The sequence below is a fragment of the Grus americana genome, chromosome 2 (genome assembly GCF_028858705.1).
Source record: "Grus americana isolate bGruAme1 chromosome 2, bGruAme1.mat, whole genome shotgun sequence".
Taxonomy (NCBI): Eukaryota; Metazoa; Chordata; class Aves; order Gruiformes; family Gruidae; genus Grus; species Grus americana.
In genome coordinates, this window is record NC_072853.1 from 139,322,519 (window position 1) to 139,348,784 (window position 26,266).

Below are 26,266 nucleotides of genomic sequence, written 5' to 3' on the forward strand. Positions count from 1 at the left end.
AAATACTGAAGACCTCCTTTAATTTATGGCAGATATATTTTCAAGAAGGAAAATGCTGATATTATCTTGGTTATAAGCTTGGTGCTGAAATGATTTAGTTATTCTTTTCCTTTCACACAGTATCAGTATAAAGCTTTTCTTTGCAGGCAATGAATTATAGTTGACACTTCAAACCTATTCTATCAGTATCTTCTAGTTCAGAAAAATGAGAAAACATAAATATTTATTCTATATATACAGAAGAGACACAGGACTCTGATAAAAATGATCCATTATGGAATGATGAATAATTGTTACATGTGTCACACTTAGAACAGCAAAGGGCAAAAAAATTTGCCACTTTTTAATATGAGGATTTGAGGTTATTGTGTAAATAAAAACGCAGTCATTTTATCATATTCAGCTGATAAGTGTTTAAGCCCAGTGATTTCTGATGACATTCACTTCATGACTACATGGATGATGAAGCTGCTTGATACAGACCCTTGGTCTGATTTGATAAAAGCTATTAATGACGTGCTTTAACAGTGGAAAAATATTTATGCAAACAGCCCTCCGTTTTTCCCAGTTTATATGTGCAATACTTCTCCAGCTTAAGCTTACCAGTTAATGAGACTAGGAATCCATTTGTTCCATTAAGCGATCTGTTCACTGTCTTTAATCTTGTTTCTATTACTAACTTAAGTTTCTATATTATACAGAGAAGTAGAGGCTACTATAAACTGCTGAATAATAAACTCTGTGGGAAAAAAATTCCAAATATTTAAAATAATATTATCAGTCTTATCATCAGTCTCTCCTTTAAAAAAAAGCAAACCTCTCCTGTTAAGTGCAAACCTTAGCCAAAATGCAGCAAACAGAATACAACTTGATTTTTTAATTTTTTTTTTTTTTTTTTTAATCTACAAAATCTGGCTTTATACTAGTAATGGAAGCTCTTTAAGGTAAGGATCTTTTTTTTTTTTTTTTTTGATTCAATGCTTTTAACCATAGGGCCCTGACTGCAAAATTGAAATGTATTCAAAATATAAATTATGGAGTTAAAAATAAATAGTCAAAATTATAAGCTCTTGGAATAAGAAGATTGCCATAAGAAAACCATAATATATAATTGAACAGAATTATTTGCTAATTTGTGTTATGGGAGCCTCACAGACTGTAACATAAAGACCGCTCACTTATTAAATTCAAATTAAAATGCATATTGATTTAAAATAAAATAAACTAGCATTAATTCAGTAAATAAAAATCAGGAAGTTTTAAAGTTATAATACTCTGGAAAAATTGGCTAAGCCATCTTCTCATTGTGCTACATTTGTATTAAACAGTGAAATATAAAGATGATAACTTATCAGAGAAAAAAGATCAGAATCCACACCATATATTCAGTATTGCATCTAAAAAGTTTTAATTTTTGACACTATTTCTTGGCTTCATCACTCCACCCGGACACTGGCAGGTTAACTTTTGGCGTAAAGGAATAAGGAGCTGCATGGAGTAACAACAGATGTTTACCTAGCCCAGTTTCTTGTCGCCTTCAATGGGCACAGGCATACGCCCAGGCAAGACTGCAAGATGAAGGCAAGAGCAAATCAAATTTATTCTTATTATTTTCCCAAATTAAATGTTATTACTAAATACAATAACCTTTGAGATACAGAAATTTCACCTGAAATACTTTGTATCATAGGAGGAATTTAGCAAACTTAGACTTTAGGAATGGTAATATTATTTTAAAGAGCACTACAGATTCTTCCACCCTTCAATCCCAGATAAAATAATTCAATTAAAAGGTTATTTTCAAATTTTCTCTAAGTGTTTAGTATTTCTACATGAGATCTTGAGGAAGGGATGAAGGGATAAAATGTATTTCCCTCCATGGCACAAGGAGAGATTTTGCAGGGTGCCACGCTTGTGAAGAAAGAAGTTTCTTCTACTCAATCTTTCTTACGGGAACTGGGGTCAGATTTGGCTTTGTGTAAGTTTTTATGTGCTTCCTCTTTTTGAATAACTTGGTGTTTCTGCAGATACTGAATGCTTTCTCAAGTAACAACACAACTTAAAAATCCTTTTATTTTTACTCTGCTGCTTGTCAGGCTAAAATATGAACAATGGTGATTTTGGATTATCTACAGGCTCTGAATGACACTGCATCATTTTTGCCTCTATCCCCATTTCAAACATCACCCTTGAAACTATAAAGAGGCTGTTAAAACAAGCAACATTTTGCAGAAACAAACATCTAAAATTTTGCACAGCATGCACACACAAAAATTACATTCTATGAGTGACTCCATTTTTAAATGCTGACTTACTGAGATCTTTTTCCCAGAGCTAACTATATAAACAAAGACTGTCAGAAAATGAGAATAAAAATAAGCATCTAAAATGCAGAAAAAAAATCTCTGCTCCTTTCTTTATGTTCTCTTTCTTCATGCTTCTTACTTTTTCATATCTTGTCTTCCATTTTGAGTATTATACCTCCCAGATTCAGAGCTACATCGGAACAAATGTTTGATTTTCTACACTTCTCTAAGAAGGTATTTTCTAAAGGCCTGTCTTTATCCTCTTAAACTACGGATATTTATCTTCATAATACCCACCCTGTGTGACCAATATTGGATTAACTGAGTTTACCTATACTGAGTGCCTACATGCAAAAAGTCTAATGATAATTTGGATAAAACTGGAGTCAAGTACAATCGAAGGTTTGGAAAACATAGAGGGAACAATTCTATTGTCATTCAATTGTACAGATGTAAGGCAACTTTCTATACTGACTGCTCGTTTTTGAATTTCGGTTGTAAATCTACCCCAAAGTAGAACCTACTACTTAAATTTGCTCTGTTTTTGGAGATAGGATGATCAGGTTAGAGTCCTAGATTTCAACACGGTTCCCTATATTTTGTTGAAGCCAAGCCAACAGTGAGAGTTTTCCAACAGGCAAGGTGTGGATATGCCTCTATGCACTAATAGTCTGAAACATTTCTTCTGATAAAGATCACAAAAATCCATCACAAGGATGCAAGCACACGTTTACCACTTCCTTTGCATTCCAACGCCTGCGATTCTTTAATCCGAATCACAGTCGAAATTTTGTGTAACTAATCACCTGTCTGAAAATCTTACAAGTAGTAATTGATCCTAATTTGCAGAAAGGAGAGCAGGATTTTCATTAGTTACAACATTAAGCAGTAGCTCTTAATTGTACTCAATCTCTTGAACAACCCAAATATGACAAGCCTACTCTTGTAGGCTAAAGAGAGAGGAAAGCTGTAAAAAGAAGAAAAAGTGCTCCTTTTGAACAGATAAATACAAAAGAACTGGCCAATACACTAAAGCCAGAAACACTAATGGGTATTTTGAGAGTTATTATAATTTAATTTTTCTAGAACACTGAAATTACAATGCAGTCCCACTGTCAGTCCTGGACCATTGACCTGCAGGTTGCCACTGAAGAGAGAAGTTGTGGTCCACAGCTATGCAATCCCCCCACCCTCCGTGGATGTCACCCCGTGGTCTGCCAGGTCATCCCACTGACCCAGCTCATTCATCTTCTGCTCCAACAAGACCAGCAGGTGAGCTGCAGGAACAGACCACCCTTTCGGCAGCAGCATGGGCTTGGGCTGCTGTAAAGTGACTGAGGACCTGCTCTGCTGGCCACTGAACTGCAGAGCATCTCCAGGCCCCGGTCTTAGCCAGCAGTAAAACATACTCCCCTAGGGTGAAGACTAGTCTGGGTGCCCTGAAAAGCCTTCTTTCAGAGTGAACCCTGGCACAATCTACAGAGGTTTAGACAAATAATTTTAGCCGGCTAAGTTGTGCAATAGGCCTATCTCCACCTCTTTTGTATGGAGAATCCAGAATAATACCAAAGCAGTCCCTTATGAGAGGACAAAAAGTATCTTTATTGGCAGAAGGTGTGTGCTAATTTCTGCTACTTATCTTCAATTTGCTGTGATGACTTCAATCAATTTAAACAAGAATCTTACCAGAGTAAAACACATCAGTACCGGATAATGGATAACTAACTTCCCAAAAATACCACTCCTCGTCACAGCCTAAGTCTCTCTGAATTTAACTGTATTTTCAGTAACATTTTCACAGTTTGTAAATAAAACAATGCCGATACCTATAGTTCTGGGTATTCCAGGTAATCTAGAGGTTTTGGGAGACTAAACTAGCTGCATAGCCCCTTTAAAAAAAGAAAAAAAAAAACCTGTAGGAAAACTGTTCACTTAAGAAGGATTTAGCAAGTCAATGAAGGCTACAAAAGATAATGGTGTGTGTTAATCTACTTCATAGCCTTCAGAAGAGACATACTTGGTGTTAACATAAATTTAGTTTTAATTTACTGTTAATTAGGGTAAATTAATGTATATATGACTCACAAAACCACATATTAATAGCAAAAAGAACTACTCTAATAGATAACACACCACTGATCCTACCCCGTTGAAATATTTAGGTAATACAAACTCTTCAATGTCTGCTAAATATTCTGCTTAACAGTGAGAGAAATTTAAAGAAACAATACTTTGATGAAGCAGCATTGCGACACTATTGGGATTGCACTGCAGTTCAGAGATAACCCTGAAACAACTGGATAGGGAAAAATCTATATAACCTACGTTATTAATGACTACTGACTGACCTCTGCTTATCTTCACTACCTCAAAGATGACATTGAAATTTTCAGCACTGCTCAAGCTTCATTATCTGAAATCTAGACTATAACTTAAAAGGGTTCTGATGATATTTTCAACCTGTCATATTAAAATAAAAAAGAAAGTTTCTGACATTATTTATCACCTAGAAAAAGGATCATCGCTTTGTTCACACAGTGCAATGTGAAGTCTAATATTTACACTGCATACAATGGCCAGAGAAAGTATTTGCTTAATTTTTCATTCAATTATTACAGATAAGAGAGAAGATAAGAAATCCCTCAGAAAAGAAAGAAAAAGGAAGATTAAGAATGTGTACATAACATACTGAAGAAAGGAGTTAAATTTACTTTCCTGCAGGAAAGAATTTCCACTGTGTATCACATGTGCCACACAACAAATGACAACAGCAGCTTACGTGACATCGTACCATGCCACAGCATGAATACCTCAAAATAATCCAGTCATAGCTGACCAGATAGCGCACACAGGTACGCTGACGTCCACTGACATTAGTATAGCCAACAAAATATACAGCAGGTGGGAAACAGCCTTCAACTTGCACAGCTTGCTGCTATTTTCCTACGTAAAGCTTGCTTAATTCTATTTTTTCATTCCAATTTCCACTCTCTTCCTCCAGAAAAAAAAAATAAAATAAAAAATTATGATTTAAAGCATGTCGTTTAAGCTGAGATTAAAGCTGTTCTTTATTCTTGGAATATACCTGGTTGTTTAATGCTCCATAAAATTTTCAAGTGGCCAAATATAACAACATGTTAATTTCAAACTGAATTTACAAAAATTAAAACTTTTTTTTTTTTGGTGGGCAAGGTGTTAAAACCAGTATGTCTTATTAAATATACACTAGCTGTAATTTAATTGTTTCTTCTGATCCTATCCATTTTTAAAAATGTTTCAGATTTATTTTTTTTTCCAAACAAAAAAGAACCTAGTATCATTCAAGGAAAGATTGACCTTTTTTTTTCTCCATGAAGGAATGAAATTCCAACTTATCTGTGTTCAGAATATGAATACAAATTTGTACACAAGTGATTCTAAATGCCACTGGCTTCCTGTTTTCAATGCTGCTATTTTTCCAGAGAATGTATCCACAGATCAATGACCCTTTCATGTGATCTGGAAATGCCAAAGAACAATATCTCAGGGAAAATACTGTTTTCACTTCAGTTAAAATAATCATTTTTACAACAGAAAGAAAGCATGAAATCCTAAAATCACTGAGGATACCATGCAGAAAATCTATGTATTTGGGGGAAAAAAATTAGTAGAGAACTAATAATTGTTCAGGCAAATTAATTTCAAACTAAAGCCATGGTAAAATTAATGAATCTTACAGATTAATAAACCGCTCATTTGGCAGCATTTATTGTGGCACATTTGTGCATGTTTTGCCATTTTTCTTTTACTTTTTATTAATTCTGGTTACTCAGAATTGATCTCCAGGGTACACACCAGCGCGTATCGAGATTGATGAATGTGCCCCAGATGTTGGAGTCATGCGGAGGGTCTGTCCATGCACAGGATCCGTGCCGTAACCCTGAACATTTTCCTGCAGCGAACTTGCAGGCACTCCTGACAACAGAAGTGCAGCTGACGGAGGAAATTCCAGGAGCATCTCCTTTCCCCTCCATCGCTGCATGAGAAAGACATTCTTACACTGACATGCGAGTAAGCACTTTTGATGGGGTACAGCTTGCTGCCCTGTGCTGTCTTTCAATCCTTCCCCATTGTCTCTCCCCAAAAGGAGAGCCCGATATCAGATTATAACACCTATCTAACTTCTACGGCGTGCTTTTCTCTGTAGTCCAGGCATAGGCAGCGGTGTCAATTTCTGAATTCAATTATTTGTGTATTGGGAAAAAAAAAACAACCCTGCAACAATTATTTTCTAAATTTGTAGCACACTTTTTTTATTGCTTTTAGAAATATGGCTGAATGTCAGCCAATAAGAGCGAATAGTGCAGAGATTCTTAGCTTTTGACATTTTTAATTGCCTCTGCTTTGGTTATTACACAATAGATATTTTAGTCATCTAAATATAATGTATCTTTGTAAAATCCTTTAAAATATGATTTCCAACCAATGAATGCCATTTTCTATTTGCCTTTAATTTCCTCTCAATAGTAAGTTCATCAGAGTGTAACAATTAATTAACTTAATTAAGCTAACTTAATTATGTTCTTTCATAGGTCAATATGTAGAGCTACTCAGATTAATAGCAGAGCTTGTAAAGTTAATCTTCTTGTATAATGCAAATGATGCCAAGTCATGTATTAAATACCTTCCTGAGTAACAGATGATATAGGACTGAATGTACTTTAAAGAAGGGCAGAGACTGTGAAAAGGTTAAATAAAGAAAAATGTCTTGGATTTGTGGAAATTTTAAACAGACTTAATTCATTTTTTAAATTAATAATGTTCTTCTAGGAGAGGCCCTCATTCCATAAGGCCATTTACAGCTTAAATATACATAAATAAATTTTGACTTCAAAAGCAGAACTGCATGACAGCATTTTCCAACCATCTTGCGACCTTTATGTATTGTTATTAAGAAGATTACATAAAACAGTCATGTGAAGAGATTAGATGGAAAATATGAATTCCTAACTCCAGAGCATTTGCATGCTTACTGTATTTCCCAGTTTATTTTACAGAGGAATCACTTCAGTAGTCAAAGGTATTATGTTCTCTTCTCTGCTCATTATTAATTCAGTTTTAACACAGTTAGACTCTAAGGCTTTTTAGGCATGTGGCTTAGCACTTCTGTTACAAAATATTCATGGGAACTACAGTAATCATAATAATTACTTGTAGAAGCAAAAAAAGTAAAATCAAACAAATCTCCTGAGTGCCAAATGATCTCAATAGGTGACTCAGCACCTCTGTTTTGATAAATGAGTCTGATGTTTGGAACCCACACTCTGATACGAGGAGTTGGATTACAGGCCAAATCACCAAATTTCAGCCAAGTAACCAAATTTCAATATCTTCTCTACAACGAATCTGACTTAGGTCCAGAAAATACTCTGAATGCATAGCAATTCCAGAGCTGTAATCTGTTGCAACTCTTCGTTGCCACTCAAAGAAAACAAAGAGGAGGGTGCAATAAATGTTCTCTAAGGTGCTTTGAACAGGAGTGCAAAGGTAAAGGCTCTGAAGGTGTGAAAACCATCATTGCTCAGAAGTTTTTAAACCAGAATAAAGTACTAACAAACGCACTAGAGGGACCAACCCTATGTCTGCTAGGGGATGGATGACACGGATGACCTAATATGTTTTCTTCTCTTTGTTAAAGTCTGCCATGTAGTGTTTGTGGTGTTGCACAAAATGAACATCCTGGTCTCGGCTTCAGGTTCAGAGTACAAATCAGCCTCTGTTCCAAAATCACAGTCCTACAACTTCTGATACAAAGGGGGATTATTTATCTATGATACAGAATAACTAGTACATTGTCAGTTTTGATTTTTCATCAGAAAAAGAGTCTGCTAGGTCCTTACAGCATGGAAATTTCCAATTATTTTTCTGAGCAGGAAAATTCTTTAGAAGCTAAACAAAAAAATTTAGTCTTCGAGAGTAAATATGCAGTCCAACCCACTCTATGTAGGTAACTGTATTTTTTTTTTCCCCAGTTAGCAGTGTGTCAGGAAGAACAATATATTTATAGCAACAACAGTCTGACACAATTCTTCTGTTAAATGAGTTCAAGCTAGCAGCTACACAGAACCGAGGGAAAATACCGTTATGCCTATGAAGTTTAGAAAAGAATGCACAGCTTTTTCACAAGCACAAGCATAAAAGCTTTGCATTTATACATACAGATAGAGATACAAATATATATTTTCTCTAATAATTTCCGGTGTTCTCTAAGAGTGCAAATCATCCTTCTGCTTCTTGCCAATGCTTATTCTACATGATGATTGAGTTATTTTCTCAAACAAAAGATGTCAGTGATGGAAATCCAGTTATTTAATAGTCTTCTAATAATAGCAGATGGAGAAAATATCACATGAGCATTATTACAAGCTTTGCCATGGCACTACCTTTTTTAATTTTTTTTTTTTTTCAGAACAGGTTACATCACACTTTGTTTAAAAAGCAAACACTTCAGTGTAATAAAATAGCATAATGATGGATTAGATGCTCTGCTGATGAAAAGCTTCAGGTTTTTTTTTTTTTAAATTCTTTTCATACTGAATTGAAGAGGCAATGGGTCTTGTTGGGAGAGGTTTTATCCAGAGATCAAGGAAGGAAGATAACTCTAGAAACAAATGATAATATCAGCTGCCAGTTGTGCTCATAAAAATTAAGAAACTTTCCCTCTCCTTGTACATGAAATAATGCAGATGGCTCCTCCAGATTTTCCAAGAATAATGTAATGATTTTAACACTGAATTCTAGAATCCTTTTAAGCCGCTTGTACCATACATAAGCCTAATGGCAAGTGACTTAAGTGTGGGACACATCTTTTCCTATAAAACAAAACATTATACCTCAGCTGTGCATTACTAATGGAAAAAAGTCTGTGCTCTATTCAGATAAACTGCAAGCACTGAATGTCTAATAGTTCAGAAACAGATTAATGGGTACCTATCTTAATCTTTCTTTAGCTGAGATTCACAATGCTTTGCACAGCTTTTACACTTTTAGTACAGCGCTCCGAAAGCACCACAGATACATAAGCTATTCATGTTCGCATGCTACCATCATGTCATTCATATTTTACCTTAAATGCTCCAGAACGTATATACATGCTTTTTTGTGGGGGTTGGCTTGCTGTTTAATTCATTTTTTTATCCAAGAGAGAGAATGGCGCAGCATTTCATCTGCACTGCTCTGGCAATGCAGCCATTCAGAAAGAACAGCCCTGTTAGCCTCTGGGCTTACACTATTAAAACGTGATTAATTGATCTGCCACGGGATCAGCAAAGTAAATTAATACACATAACTCATGTATTTCTATTTTACTTCTAATTAAAGAAGAGGATATGCCTCTTCTGAGGCTCAGGTTGAAGGGAACTGTCAACACCAGTCTCTTCTTACTTAGATAACCAACCGCTGGCACCACCGCTCCCCGTGGATTGAAGTGCTGCTGATGAGAAACGGTATCAAGATACAGCCCACCCGTCCTGCTCTTTAGCCACTACATGAAAAAGGGAAAGCAAAACTACTTTAACCACAAACCTTCGCTTTCTTCAATGTCACTGTATATTCCTCTAAAAAACTATATAAATACATTTTCTAAACATACTTCAACTGCCAGATACGCAATGAAAATGACCATAGAAAACACAGTAAGGGTCACGAAATCTAAACCACCAGCCTTTCAATTTTATCAAACCATTAAAGTGTTATTCAAACAAGTGTATTTCTACATTTAAAACATTTTAAAAGTTCTGAATCTTAAGTAATTAACATGCCCAGAGAATTTTCTTTCTTCAGTTCATGGTAAAGAATGTGTGATACCAGAGATACGATTCATTGTATCGACTCAGGGCATACTAACAGTAGTGCAGTTTTGAGTTTTGAAATGGTTGTGGGGACAAAATTCCTATTTTAAGCATTACTGTTGGAGGGAAACCACCAAAACAATATAATTTAGTATAACATTCTGTGAAAAGCAGTGTTATTCTACAGTTTCCAAAGAAACTAAGAAGGTCTAATGAAACAACACTGAAATTAGCATGGCACACATCTGTCCCCTTTCAAACGCATCAAATGTTTCTTCCAATTCCACTTTTTAAATTCCGATTCTTAAAAAAGACAATAAATATATACAATATTAACTCATCAATCACACAGGAAACTTCCTTATTTTAGTATGCATACTAACTAAAATTCCAGTATTCAAATCTATACCACTTAAATTTTATTGAGGATTGCATAACTTTTGAAAACACAGAATAAGGTATCTTTCTAACTTTAAACACAGTTTGGTTAGTTTATAACCCAAAGTGTTTCTGCAACTGAAATCCATCGATGAATACACACACGTCCCTCAGTCCTTCACAGGTTCAAAAATTTCACAAGTATCTAAATCTAAACATCCGACACACCAATTATGTCTGCAGTGGCTTTTGTCATATGCCACATAGCTGGACACTGTCCCTACCCCACACAGAATTAAATCTGATTTCAGAGCATGAAGAGAGGCTGGGAAGAAGGGAGGCAGTAAGAGAGCAGATGCCATCCTCCCCTCCTATTGAGTAGGACTTATAATCCAACCAACGTTTCTACAAGGAGGAACAACTGGACAGGCAAAGCAAAGCCTCATTTCAGCGATCAAATGACATCCCACAAAGTTAAAACCGATGACACAAGTGATTGAGCATTAGATTCAGACTGGCCTAAGAGCAAATGAAATTGTAAGCAGGTAAAAACTACACTTTATACAAATTAATGTGGCAACTCATGGGATTTTCCTTACTTTCTCCTACTAGAAATTGTCTCTCCTCACATTTGCATGTCTGAGATTCTTTTTGAACGTCACTTTCCACATCCTTCTCAATTCTCCTCCACCTTCCTGAAATCCTTAGCTGTTAGCCATTTTGCCTTCTTTAAACTTTTCTGCTATTTCTCTTTTCCATGGCTGCATTTGAGCTTTTCCTTAATAACTGCCTTCTCACCAATACTGATGGGTCGAAATCAGGTGAGACAAATTATTATACAAATAATGCATCAGTTAGCAGCTGTAGTTAATTTCAAATATTAACTCATTAAACAGATACTGAAAGAATATAAGGGAGTATATTACGAGGAGACTTCAAATAAAATGAGAAATAAAAATGGCATTAGTTGAAGTAAAGTTCTGCAAACACTTTTTTGGTCCTGTTTTTTAGAGTGTAATTCACAAATGTTTGTTTACCGTGCTGACTTACCCATGTGTAACTTAGATGGGTTGTTTCATGGTGGGATCTGAATTTGGAAATTCAGCATACTGGTGCTCCCCTCTCAAGGTTCCCTGCAAATCCAACCACAAAACTCCTTCTGACTCACCTCTCTCTGTTTCTATATCAACTGCAGTAAATATGTTTGGAGAAAGCCTCATTGCCTTATAAAACACATACATTACTTTATGACCCCACACTTAATAAAACAGCGTTGACATAAACTATTACTGAGATATTTAGTAAAATTCAAAAGATATATTTCCATCTTTCAATTCTCTGAAGTTTCCTCTCCCCCCCAGTTTAGATGGTTTTTATTCCACAAAGGCAAAAACTATATACTCATCTTCCTCTTGGTAGCCTTTTACTAACTAACCATGTTTCGTTCCTCTTTCTGCAGCACTTTTCCTCTATTTTTATTTTTAAATAACATTTGTGCTCTCAATTTTAATTTCTCCAGTGGAGTGAGATAAGTTGGCAAAGCTGAGACTTAAGAGGCAGAACCCATGGCCCTCTGTATAGTAGAGGTCCTTTTGCTACTCAAGAATTTATACAAAAGTATTACTGAAAGCTTATATTAGTCTATCCTCAGGACTGCTTAGATGTGATAACCTGACTTTCTATCTTAGAATATGCGGTGATACTCCAAAATAAGTGAAGTACCTATTTGGTCTTACTATAGAAGACACTCTTAAGAATTCTCCTGGCCCTGTACTGCAGACGTCCCTCTTCTTCAAAGTGACAATCAGAGGAAAGGAGAAATTCAAGAAGGTATTTGATAATTATCTAAAGGCTACACTAAAGGACTAATAAACGGTGCTGTATTTCCTATGGCTAGTATTTCGTACTCTCCTTTACTGGGAAGATTATAGCCAAAAGAAATCTGAGAAAAAAGCAGGAAGGACTAGTTTTTATATTACATGGTATGTGGAATATCTTTAATAATAACTGAACTGTTTGAGGAAGCCAAGATTAATAATGTTAAGGCCACTCCAAATGACAGACTTCCTTCTCACAGGAAGGGTTAATTTAAGTATAATAATGGCTCTCTGAAAGGATGATTGCCACCATAAAATGAAGCTGTGAGTCTGAATTCTGCAGACAACCTCTTGTCCAGCTATGATGTACTGCGACAAGTACGCATTGCAGGGACAGAAACCCCCTCAAGTCATTGGTTACTTTATGGAGCTACCTTACAAGCTGGCACCTTTTCTTGTAACAACAGGGAGTATGGACTTATGATCACACTACGTCATTATCATTTAGTATCTTTTTTTTGGAAACAAGGCTACAAAAAAAGGTATTGTATTAGCGAGGGTCTTCCTTTGCACAGCCCATCAGTTAGCTGTATTTAAATTTAGTGAAGGATGACAAAAGCTTTACATCTACCTATATGCCTATGTAAAGATTTTACTTCTGACTCCTAAGTGTCATGAAGTTTAATTTGCCAGAATCTAATGTGACTGTTACTGTCATGGCGTGAAAGACAGGAACAAGAAAAAATATTTTCCCAATCACTGATAATAAGAAACTGTATTAAAAAGGTAGTAGATGGAATATTCTTGGCTTATAGGTACCGTTAATCAAGGTCCTGAGATTCCCCTTGGTCTTGCATGTTGTTGGTATGGGAGGATAAGATTGAGCTTTAGCTTTAAAAAGTCTCTGCTCTGAGTAAAACAACACTAGGCATGAAAAACAGAGGTAAACGTGTATCCCCCAACAGTTAATCTTGGAAAAGAATAGACACAGAATGTCCTACCTCTTCTGGACGTTTCTGTGCCACCGATACCAGCTCTTCAGAGCTACTTCTTGAGGTAGAGGGTACCACATTACCTGGGGCCTCTGAGACCACCTCATTTGACGGCTCGGAGTCCTGAGAGCAACAGAGACAAATAGACCCCTCAGCAGCGTGTTGACGTGGCACGCCAAGAAAATGAGACTTTTCAGAGGAAGTGTGCTCTAAGCATAGACAGAGAAATGAAAAATACTTGAGGTCTAAAACTCTACTCTTTTTACCCTGGGCAACTTCTTTTACCACAGAAGCAAAAACATCTGTCATAAATTTTCTCTTAAAATTGTAATACTTTCTTCACAAGAGCATTATAAGACTCATTAAATAGCTATATAGCATTTCAGAATTGCAAAGTTCTGAAGAAGCATGCTTGTTTTGCCCATACCTACCCCTGTTCCTGAACTGCAAGGAAAGGAATATTACATTTCATCCCCTTATCAAGATGGAGCTTTCTGCAAAACAGCTGGGACCATGCTAGAACAACCCCACACAAATGTATTTTATCAATCACTGCAAATTGATATAGCCCACAACCTAGTAAAGTTAGAAAAGTTAGTAGAGTTGGCTGTCTATTAGTAACTTTAACACTACAGTAAAATAAACAAAATAACAATTCTTAAGTAGTTTATATTCTACTTTCCAAATTACCTTGACTTTGCAATGCAACATGATTAGATCAGTCAAAACAAAATCCACTTTAATACCTTCACTGCTTCACACAGTGGTTTTGATAACTGCATAGATTGAGATATTTTCCTTCAGAGAAAAAATCCATTAATCAGTACTATCTCTACTATGCTTGTTGTAATGCTCATTACAGAAAATATTTTAGATGTCATCGCTTAGCAAGCAGAATATGTGCTTTTGATATATCACTTTCTCTCTACAGTCATTAATTGCAAGGAAATCAAGATAATACTTTGGGAAACTGCAAACTGCAAAGCTCATTATTAAGTTTTCCAACATAACAACTTCTGAAAAGTAAATTAAAATGGCATAGTGATAATATTCAGCATCTGCAGTTTATCCCAATGTATGTTTGATTGTTGGAAGGGAAAAAGCGAACATTGTGGTCCAATGACCACTACTGAATCACAGGGAGAATCACAGGTAAGACAAGTTATTGTAAAAGAATTAATACCTGGACGGGGGGTGCCGGAGGCTAGAAAGTTAGGAAAATCTCTTTGGGCCTGGAGGGGGAATACTCTAGTATCTCTATTTCGTACAGCTTTTCAGGTGAATCCCTTTAAAACAGCTTCTGAGTTCAAATATTTCAAATAAAGCTTTATACACCTTTCTTGTTGCACCACCTCTCTGTGACTTAGAGAAAGGATATTCGGGCCCATTCTGTGGCCTACCACCTTGCATTTAAGGTTTGGTATGAGGAAGATATTTTAGGAAAAAAACAGCTTTCAGCAATGACTAAAGAATACCATTGATTAAAACGTTAACAACGAAGTCCAACTGCCATTTCACTGAACTATTTTATGGGCATAAGCACCGGACCTGTGGACCAAAAGGAAAAATGAGATACTTTGGTAGAGCTACCATCCCAAATAATTCCATGACAGGAATAATAAAACACTATTTTTCAGCTTTCTCAGTTCCTCAAAATATCATCAACAACATGGCTAAACACGGTGAAGTACAAGGAGAAACATCTCTAGCATTGAGATCATAAAAGTCCGATTCTCCTCTACCGACTGCACAAAAGCCCCATGTTCTATATGCCACCAAAATAAACTCTGCACCGTGCTCATCCTGACAGTTTGCTGTTTTCCCTAGCAGATCTGGACTTGCACAGGCAAACATCTTCCCTCTCAAAGGCCTCCTCAGTTTGGTCCCTGGTAAACTATGACAATGAGACTACCTCTTCTTGTTGACCCAATTAGCCATGAAGAGACTCTGAGTACTGAACAGTACTACTGGTTTCTCCCTCAGAACTGGCAAGTTCAATCATGGCCATGCAATTTATCAGCTCAATGTTTCCAGAAGCTCTTCTGCGCTACTTACAAAAACAAAAGTAACAACCACATCTGCTGGAAGAAAATTAAGTACTTGTCAAAATTCTTCGGTTCAGTGATTTCTCTCCTTGAATTCTGCCTGTCTTTTGTGTCTGAAAGAACTTGTATTATGTTGCTATTACCTGTGGCCAGATAACGGTAGCAACATTTTTTGTTACTTCTTATGATTTTTGAAAGTAATAAACGATGGTTTGCAAAAATGGTCTGAGCCACTGCAATTTGGTAAACGTACATTCCTGTTCCATTCGTGCCTCAACAGGACCAGCACATCACGTTAATCTCTTCCCCTATTGAGTATGAAATTTCTTCTTTCCAAGCAGCTTGGCCATCCTTCTCAATAGTTTTCTTAAGAATCCGCTAGCTAATATAGTACTTCCATTTTTAAGGAGACGGATGGAAACCAAATTTACCTCATTATTCAGAAACCAAGCCGAGAAAATGCGTCTCCCTTTCCAGTTACATTGGTTTTATTATCTCTTTTCGCACTGCTGTCTCACTTCTCAGGAAAGCTGCATAGTGCCTGAACATATGTAAGAAAGGCAATCTATGTTGCTCTGAACTACTTCAGCAACATGTGAAGTACAGCTTTCAGAAATAAACACATTCAGAAAGCAGAAAGAGATCCTGTCATGGGAGGTACAATAATAAAAATGCTGCAAGGTGGAAGTGAGAACTTTCCTAAAGCTTCTTCTCAGTGTCTTATGAGTACATGGGCAAATGAGCAATAGTTCTGGTAAAAAATCCTAGCACCTTGACTTGTACTGAGCAAATCAAACAACCTGAAAAAGTATTAGCATTGTTTACTTTTGTAAAGAAAAGCAAAAAAACCCCCTGTATCTTTGACCTAAACCAACATTTTTATTGAAGAATTGTTAAAAGGAAAAATGTATTTCAAAAATAATTAAAATTAGGTTTTGGTCCTTCCTAGTTATTATTTATATCATAATATACTGGAATGACTTTGTAAAAAGTCACTTTCTTTTTTCAAGGCCTTGTCTAACAAAACCCATGTCAATGGCCCTTCTCATTGACCTGTGAGCCTCAGCTGTAGCAGTGACGGATGTGACTGTTCATGGACACGTAACCTACACAGCAAGTAATTTGGTACACATCTTTTCCAGCGCTTAAGCCCTTCGCATTTAATTAAAATATTATTATGTTTTCCAATCTACATATGAAAACTCACGTATCTGCATTTTCAGGTTGGATAGATCCAGACATAGCTTTCTAATGGATCACAATATTTAATTATATTAATTAATAAATTATAGGGGAAACCACTACTAAGCGGCACATCCAGTTTCCTGAAAATATCAAAATTCTTTATCAAAATATAAGCGCATCATAAACAAATCAATGCAGAATGCTCAGTAACTACATTTTTCCTGCAAAATGCTGATTTTGATCAAAGCTCCTCAGAACATGATCCTTCTTGGACTTACAAAACCTTGAAGAGGAAACATGAAATGTGTCAACATTCTACGTGTTTATCCGAGACAGACAGCCCTGCTTTGAACTATGTCTCTTTTCACATGACCTAGATGTTCATGCAGTTTAAGTTACTACATCAACATTGTCTTGAATCAATCACGATTCTGCAAAAAAATAGTATTTTAATTACATGTTGACATAAATACATAACAAATCAGATATTCTAGTCCTGAATGGAACTTGCTTGCTAGTGTTGGCAGCAGACACAAAAGTGTAGCTGGTTAAATTCTGAGTCTTGGACATTCAGCTTTTTTAACCAAAAAAAAAAAAAAAAAAAAAAAAATCAGTTCAGCAGAGATCAAAGGTGACAATGACTGGTAGGAGGTGAGAAATCAAAGGTGAAAGGTGCATCCAACTGTAGCAATTCCCTCAAAGCAGTCTGTTCTTTTCTCCCCTTCATCCCATTTGGCATATTTGCTATTTTCATCTACTGTAATAGAAGCAAATATTGTACTTTTAGTTTTGTCCTTTGCTGTGCAGAAGTATCACTGATACAGTATGCTGAAAAATCAATAGTGCCTAGAGAACAGATGTGGATTTCATTTGTGAGCTACACAAAAATGGTAAGATTTCAGAGGAAAATATTCACACTTTATGCTAGGCTGATGTTCTGGCTTAATTTGAGGACTTCCCTATATTTACTTTTTGTTTTTTTAAAAAAACAGATCATTAAATACAAGATCAATACACATATACAGATTTATTGTATATGTAAATATGATACAGACGCCTATATACAGACATGTATATTCATAGGGAATGTTCATAGTGAACAACTGTCATGGCAACAAAATACTGTAATTGTTTACCAATCCATGTTACTGTCAGCACAGATGTCGACTCATACAAAACAGAAACTCTACACAGCTTCTGATTTTGAAGAAAATGGAGAACTGAAGTATATTTAAAAAACGATGCATAAAATACTTTGCTAGAAAGCATAAGTTGCATTTGAAACGAGATGGAAAAATAATGTCTTAGAATGGTATTCATACCAGCCAAGCAACCGCTATTTTTTCTGCCATTGCTACTTTAAAACAAAACAAAACAAAACTAACAAGAATTGAAAAGAATCAACCCACAAACTCTTTATAGATGATTTCAAGCTGACAGGTTTGAATATGTTAACTCTGCATCGGTTTTCATATATCATCCTTTACCTTGGTCCAGTTGAAAATTACACAAGTCATAAATTAGCTTTAAACAAGTTTTGAATCAGCCTGGAACTAGTTTTCAAATTAAAGAGCCGTCAGTATATTACATGGTACTGTCATTTTATTACCCCAATCAATTCTGTGTGGCCTGAGGTAGAAAGAAAATGGATGCTGTCTTCATTTGCAAAGGGTTTATCTCTCACACCAGGCTCTGAAAACATGACTGCAGTAATGAATTGAAAGCCAAAGTTACTAACAAAGACTTTTAACAGTAGCAAAGTAGAAATATTTGCCCCCCTTTAGACTTACACAAGAGAAAAAAAAAAAAAAAAAAAGCCCTTTCTGAAACATGAAGCTGGCTTCTTAAGGTTGAAGGACTCTGGGAAGAAATTAGCACATTTGTATTGAAGTGCTACAGTGCTTATAGCCTTACAGAGGATCACTTTCAACGCTGCACAGGAAAAGCCTTCCTGGGTCAGACCGCAGGTGCCTCTCCAGCCCAGACCGCAGAACATCCCTCCATCACCCGCCCCGCCGCCCCCCCACCGCTCCCACCCGTCCTTATTCCCTCCTACACCCCGGGGGCATGCTTTGAAAGCAGTCACATCTTACCCAGAATTTGGGACGATCTAGTGGAGACGAGGTATCTGTAGTTCTCCACAGTTCACAGACGGCCAAAATAAATTCCCAGGAGAAACGCAGAGTTTATCTCAATCTATTTACACATGTGAGATCAATCACTCTGCCATTCCTAGGATTTTACCCTGCATCACTTAATGAAGGAAGAACATGGGCTTTAAACTTTTAAGTCACGCTCCACAGCTATAAAATTTCCCTTCCTCTTTCTATTCTGCCTTTGTCCCTCTCCTTGTGCTGATTTTCTTCATCATCTGACAATCTCCTCTCTTCCTCTGCCCTCTCCAAAGACAGGACATGACAATTGCAACCTTCAACGTACACGCGCTAACCTCCTACGCTGCCAGTCACGGAGGCAACGCCATTGCTCTGTCCTTGGCTATTTTTTCCTCTCTCTTGAGAAGGGGACGGTGCCTTCTGTGTTCATACACAGTCAACACAACATGGGCTCATTCTCAGCTGACTCTGAAACTACCTCGGTTCAGGTACTAAACTTTAACCTAGCTCTAAAACCTCTGCCTTCTTTTAAAGACAGAAACAAAAGAAAAACCTTTTCTCATTCTCTGTTTTCCAAATATAGAAACTTAATTACATTCTTAGCCTCACACTATCGTTTTTTTTTCTTCAAACACACTGTGCAATACGAAGGAACTAATAAAGTTACAAGTTTCCAATAAATACCCATCTGTTTCAATTTATCATCCCTCTATTTTTCAACAAACTACAGGACTGACAAAGCAAGTCTGCATCTTTGAAATCTACCTACATTTCCAAGTGTCAAAGGGTGAATTCCCACTTTCACAGATGTTTTAAAATAAGGATGCTACTATTGCTAATATTTTACTAGAAGTGTTTGAACAAAGTATGAAAGGAAACAGGGTCACGAATTTTCTCTGGATGCCTACTTTGAATGGAAAAAAACCCCATATACTTAAAGCTAGAAGGAGCACTCAATGTTTTTCATGTCTATTCTTCCAACTTTATCACATGCAAATAGAAACAGCAAACGGAAGAACATTTTACCATGTGAAGGTATTATCATTCACTGACCTCTGGAACCTGAATTAGTTTCCCCTTTCTAACCCACATATTTTCTACATTTCTATTACTTAGTGTACTAATCCTACCTCCCTCTGGACTGAATTCTCCACCTTTCAAATCAAACTCTCCTACATTATCATATTTCCCTTTTACTTTCTCATCACTTATTATTTCCCAACATTCAAAAGCTGTTCTCTTAGCTACCCTTTCAATAGCTGCTTTTTCTCACCTCAGAATTCTCTGAACTGTATTCAAAATCAACTCTTAAAACATTGTAATTATTAAAAACACATTAGAATACAAAAACCGGAATTAAACTTCAAAATATAGATTCACCACACTCATATGTATAATGCAAAAGAATACAACTTTCTTGTTACTGTCATGGATTAAAGCCATTGATTACAGGTCAGTATGGCTCAAACTACTGCCAAAAATTTCTGTACGAACATGATCACCAGAAATTTTTAGAATTTCTCCAGTAAAGGGGAAAAGCCATTATCCATCCTTTTTGTGCTAAATCTCCTATGTCTTGCGTAATTTGGTAATTATCTGGTGCACCAGAGCAACTGATTTTAGATGAATATCCTTTTGCAGGATATTAACATACTGGCAAGACTGCTGTACTATGCCATTATCACTGCATATAAGAGCTACTCAATACTTTTTCCTTTTTTGTCCACTTTGCTTTCTTCCTATATATTGTTCTGCTATTTTTTCCTATTATGAATTAGGTTACAGGCATATACTATAGCCTAGAAAGTTATTTTTGTCCTGATTTTATATTTTATGGAGTTTTAAAAGCTCTTTGAAACAATACACACAGAATTTACTACTGCTGGATCAGGATGTTTCATCTTCCCTCTGCCCGTTTTGTACAGCTCTGATCTCTCCAATCCTTCCACGCCCTCACCCCCCCACGAAAAAAAGACCAAAAGTTGTAAAACAAATTCTCAAACACATCACAAGCATCAACAGCCACAGTAAGTGTATTGCTGTATGTACGTTGCATATAACTCCCAATTGTTGACTTCAATATACTCACGGAATGAGAGCAGCACCTTACACCTAAGATTTAAACAAATTTTTCTAAACACTGCATGTACAAAGACACCTGCTATTACCTGTGGAAGGCAGTGCTGCAGCTACAATTGCTCCATTAGCAAGGCCACATTTGGGTTTGCAGTTGTCTGTTTCCTTAAGCAATGGTTTTTTTCTTCAGAAATGATATGGGGTAGACCACAGAAATATATTCATATAGTCTCTCTAAAAGATAGTTTTACTCCATCTTTATTTCTTTTCAAACCATGTTTAAATTGCTCCCAACTTGCCACGCTCTTGGATTGCTGAGGCAGTGATTGCATTAGGAATACGGCTTGGGAGTAAGGTACAGCAGCAAACTTACTTCCACCTCTCAGAGTCAAGCTGCAAGAATTTATGGTCCATGTAGCTTGCTTTACTCCACTTCAGCAGCTTGGGAGAAAGCATACACGAAATTTGCTCACAATACTTGGTTAATACTTAACTTGAACTAGAAGATTGAGCACTTGAGAAGATCTCTGCTCCAAAAAGCAGCTGCTTTTTTCTAACAAAAATAGAATGTAACTCAGAAAAGGCTTTCTTTCAAGCACACAATCTTCAGATATTATGCATCAGCATGCAGAGTGTGTCTGTCAGATGTTGGAACAAAGCTTTAAATTGTACCATCTAACTTAATACTCAAGACAGGGTCAGCACATTCACAGGGTTGGGGTTTTTTTCCTCTTTGAGAAATCCTTTAAGTAATATTTATTTAGCTCCTTACATCTTCATCAGCACTGATTCTTGCTTTTCAACTCCTTGAAGTCCAGATTTTCCCAACATAATGCAAAACAGTGATATTAAAATGTGTGATCACCAAAAGCATCGCAAAAATCATCAAAGGCTACTTATTAAATCAAGACTGCTTTTCATCTCCCCCCACTTCCAGAATTTTTTTTCCAGTAACAAGATGAAATAAAGGGATTGCACAGTACAACGCTTTTTGCAGTCAAGGTTTATTATGCAAGGCTTATAGATCCCTAAACCTTCCCTGTATGGCACCCACTTACCTGCCTGTGCTTCAGAGGTTTTCTATAAACACTCTACCCTACTCTGGGGCAAGGCTCTCTGTGTGCCCTCCACATCCTTCCTTCCACTTTGCCACGGCCCTGTTTCTCAATTCACCCCATTCTCCCCTATAAAAGTTTCTGTGTATTTCTCCAAGTGGATTTTTCTCATTCTTCCGAATGTGCGTGTGCTAGCATTTCCCCTTCTATGCCAAGGGCGCTTCTTGCGGTCCCACTGTTTCTTGCCATCCTGCTTTTCTTTCTCTCCCTCTCTTCTTAAAAAGTACCATCGTTTATTTTCAACTGATAAAGCAGGAAAATAAAACATTAATTCAAGGCCATAAAAATATTTCTGAAGAATGACGCTATCTGTGGAAAAGCTTTCTATAAAATTTTCCTCATATCCTCCTTTTCAGATCTCTGTAACATTTGACGGTGCCAAATCAAAAGATCTCTTAGATATCCTTTAAGAAGCTTCAAACAAATTTTAGGAACCCTGTTTTTTGGGTGCCCCTGACTTATTCATTCACGCTAGTCCCTAGAGTAATTAAAGAAAATTTCCACATACCTTTATACTAAATATAGATACATACTCTTATTAATATAAAGCAGCCAGCTAAAACATAAGGGTATTTTTATTCTGTCAAACTGAGCTAAACTGACAATGGGCTGTTTACTAAAAAGGGAATGAACAGCCCAGTTGACACAGTTTAAGACGTGACATTAATCAGCCATCTTTTGCTGAGCCCGCAGGAACTGAAAGGCCACTTTGCCGCTGTTTTAAAGCATCCTCAGAAAGGCCTGGAAATTCCTCGTTCTTCCCTAATTAAGAACGCTGTAAATCATATATGGAATGATGAGGCTAAATTCACTCGAAAAGTCAACTTCACTGCCTTGTTTTAGGAGGCATGAATATTTTCCCTGTGTTTTGTTTTGATTTTTGGGGTTTTTTTAAAGATTACATCTACCAGACAAAATTCTTTTTTATGTTTCTCATCTCTAGTAGAAAACACACACAAAGTGCCTTACTCTTAAATATAGTTGCTTAATAACATTGTAGACCAGATTCCTTCAGTTAAGAGCATGCCCATACAGTGCTTATACAAATATACAAATGATAAAATGTAATTCTCAAGCAGTATATAACTGTGTATTAACTTTTAGGCTTTCGACCTTGAGACTACTGATACGTGAAATCCATCTCTTACCAAAATAGGAATGAAATAACTTTTGTAGTCAAAACTAAACACAAGTATACCTTTGTTACAGCAAACGTAAGAGTGGTTTGAACAGCCCGCTTCATACCATCAACTACTGCGGTGCGAGAGGAACAGTTCTGTAGAGCAAAGCAGTTGGTGTTGAGGATCAGCCAGACGTGCTATACGTTTCAAAGATACGACTAGTTTGGTCACAGAGATGGCATGCCCGTCAGCAGTCAGCATACATCCTCAGCTTTAGTGCCTCTTGACAGGAACCTGGTTTGGATGCTCTTGAGATCACTCCATAATGCGAACCAAAGCGTAGCAAGTGATGGCAACTGGGTGATTCCTTTCTAAAAACGCATTCCCAGTCTTAACCAAAATGCTAAGATAAATACACGCTAAGATATCTCGTATTAAGATCCATGAAAATGAGCATACTGGAATGCAGAACCATTTAAACTAATCAATAGGGTAAGTTCAAAATAACAGGGTATTTTAAATACCAGCTTTATTCCGAATTCAGTAGTGTTACCCTGGATTATCAACAGTTCCCTTCCTCCTCCTGAATTCACTACACTGAAAGTTCTCTGGGCTGTAACAACTCCCCCTCCCTCTTTTTTCAAATAAAAAAAAAACCAGACGGACACACTCAATGCCTTACTTTTAGATGATGGTTTGATTGCTGCCCTAAATTAATTGGTGAACACGCTCAAACATCATAACGAAGATCCTGGTTTAGTTCCCTCTTCCTCCTCTTAAGAGGGTTCAAAATCACATTTCCCAAGGGATTGCTGTATCTTACTATTTTTTACCTGAAGCAGGTCGCTTTGCACGGAAGAACGATTCACTGGGTAGAATGACTCATTGTACATTAACCAGGGTACCTGAGAAAGGGTACAAATTGTCTTCTGAACATTTTACTATTTTATATCATGGAGCTTTTCAGTCTCTGTCTAAGCTGTACCCAGAGAGCACATAAACAACAATGGGTCTATAGGTCATTCCAGTGAGAGACTTAATAACAGATTAATAAATCACATCTCCTGAATCTCAAACTTTTTGTATTTTCTCATAATCACCTTTTAAATGTAAGATTCTTGAAGCTATCCTTACATGAGTACAGACATCTCAAAATAACCTTCAAAAAGTTCCTTACCACCAGCAATTAAAAAAAAAAAAAAGTATTTAGAACATCATTTTGTTCTGAAGTTCCTCTGCCTTCTGCAATACTTTCAACCTAGACAAGCAGTAGAGATATTAGGCACTAGAGGAAAACGTTAGGACAAACTGCATATTCATTTAATACACAATATACTTGCAAATACTAGTACCTGATATGTATCCTTATTTATTGCACAGGACTGGTTACACATTTAATATTCATTATGTCAATGACTGTATCAATCTGCTGATGCTCTTCTATTTCCAAAAATAAATAATGTGATGTGATTAACCCACTCTAAGTACACTTGTGTGTACCTTCCATAAATACTAAGTTATCTCGCTGTTTCCTTTTAGACACTTCTTTTCTTTGGCTATTTATACCACATCTGAAAGGATACCATCTGCCCTTCCGTCTTCATGAGATTACTAGCCAGAAGAAATCTTGGTATCTACAGATTCCAAGGCTTTCCACATATGAAATCTTTTGGTACAGTTTGACACAGCTGAAATACACTTAAGACTTTCCGTGTCTTAAAGGTGTTTCAAACCCAAAGGTGTTTCAAACCACTGAACCAGATAATAATTTTCAACCGTTACCAAAGACACGTTCACTAAAAAAAAACTAAGATAAACTTAATTGCTACCAGAATTTAACAATGCAGTATACATTTTACAGGTTTTGTGAAAATCTTTTCAAAAGCCACCTTAAAATTTCACATAATATTTGTGCTTTTTCTTGGTAGAGCTGATTGTAATGCTCCTACAGTTATATGCCCACACAAGCTATTTGCTGAGCCAATTTTAAGAAGAGAGAACTTTTTTGCTACAGAATGCTAAAATCCAAGCGATGAGACACTCCTTTGCACAGAAAGTGGCTGACACAGCACAAATTGGCAATGCCCAGCTGTCTTCTGCAAAATGTGATTAAATGTGGCTGGCACTAAGAGAATCACTATTGGAGAATAGCGACTAAACCTCACCACCACTATCTAACACTACGACGAAAAGCAAATCTTGACTCTGCTAAAATTCATTACTTGCTTAGCACTTCATAAAATGGCACTTTTTTGGTTTATGCCCCCACCCCCTTTTCTCTCTCCTGGTTCAGTATGATTAGATTTTGCCCAGGCAGCATATATGAAACATAGAAGAGACATATATGGCTGCATTTCTTTGAAAGACTTTCAAATAAAATCAACCTTGAGAGTAAACATGAGGAGGTAATTAGGCAACTATGATTGTGTTCAGATCTTATATAGAGACTAACAATTCAAAATCTAATTCTTCTTCTGTCATATAGAATATGATTACAGGTGATGTTCTAAGATAATTTGCAAGGTAATAAAGTTGGACTAGTGAAGAATTAAGAAATATAATTCTTCTTTAATTACATACCTTCTAGTTCTATATAAAACATAAGGCAAGAAATATATTTCTAGGTAAAGAAATTTATCTCAGGAATTTGGTAAAAACAGAACACTACTTTGCAAAATTAGAGTAGAACGGGATGCCACCGGACTCCAGATACACCTCTGCACCTCTCAGGATTCCCTTTGTTTATGTCATTGCAAAGCACACACCTTTGGCTATTTTCTGTTGAATCTTCAGTTCTTCAGGAATATTCAAATTAGAAGAGATTATGCCCAATGGATATGTTTTTTAATACTGCCCACCTGGCAGCTTACATCGCATAAACCAAGAATTTAATCACAGCTCAAAAGGTTAAAAAATTCAAGAGTCAGTTACAAGCTTTTCGTCCATGCTTTTTTCAGGCGCTTTCAAAATCAACATATGTTCTACTAATTAAGTAAATAACAATAAAAATTTCCAATAGGGTTGTCAATAGAAAGTAATAATGGTCAATTACAATTTATTGGTAAATTTGTTTATGACTCCACTGTCAGCACGAAACCCCTCATTATCAATACTCAAAAGGCTCATTATTTCAGGAACTCTAGAAGGAGGAAGACAACTGGGTTGATGAAGTAGATCTCAATGCGTATCACTGGTGTAAGCTATGATGCTTTGGCAGCTACTATTTGGTGACTTTCACACGCGTGTATCTTCCTTTTGCGACTTCACTTAAAAAGGAATGTAAAACAG

The 26,266-nt window shown here is 36.5% G+C and overlaps 1 protein-coding gene across 1 annotated transcript in view; it reads right to left on the bottom strand.

Moving 5' to 3' along the window:
* Nucleotides 1–26,266, bottom strand: part of PHF14 (PHD finger protein 14) — a 168,737-nt gene that overhangs the window by 19,924 nt on the left and 122,547 nt on the right. Inside the window, exon 18 of the mRNA XM_054817113.1 lies at nt 13,332–13,445. Coding sequence (XP_054673088.1) covers nt 13,332–13,445 — 114 coding nt within the window. The remainder of the gene's footprint in view (nt 1–13,331; nt 13,446–26,266) is intronic.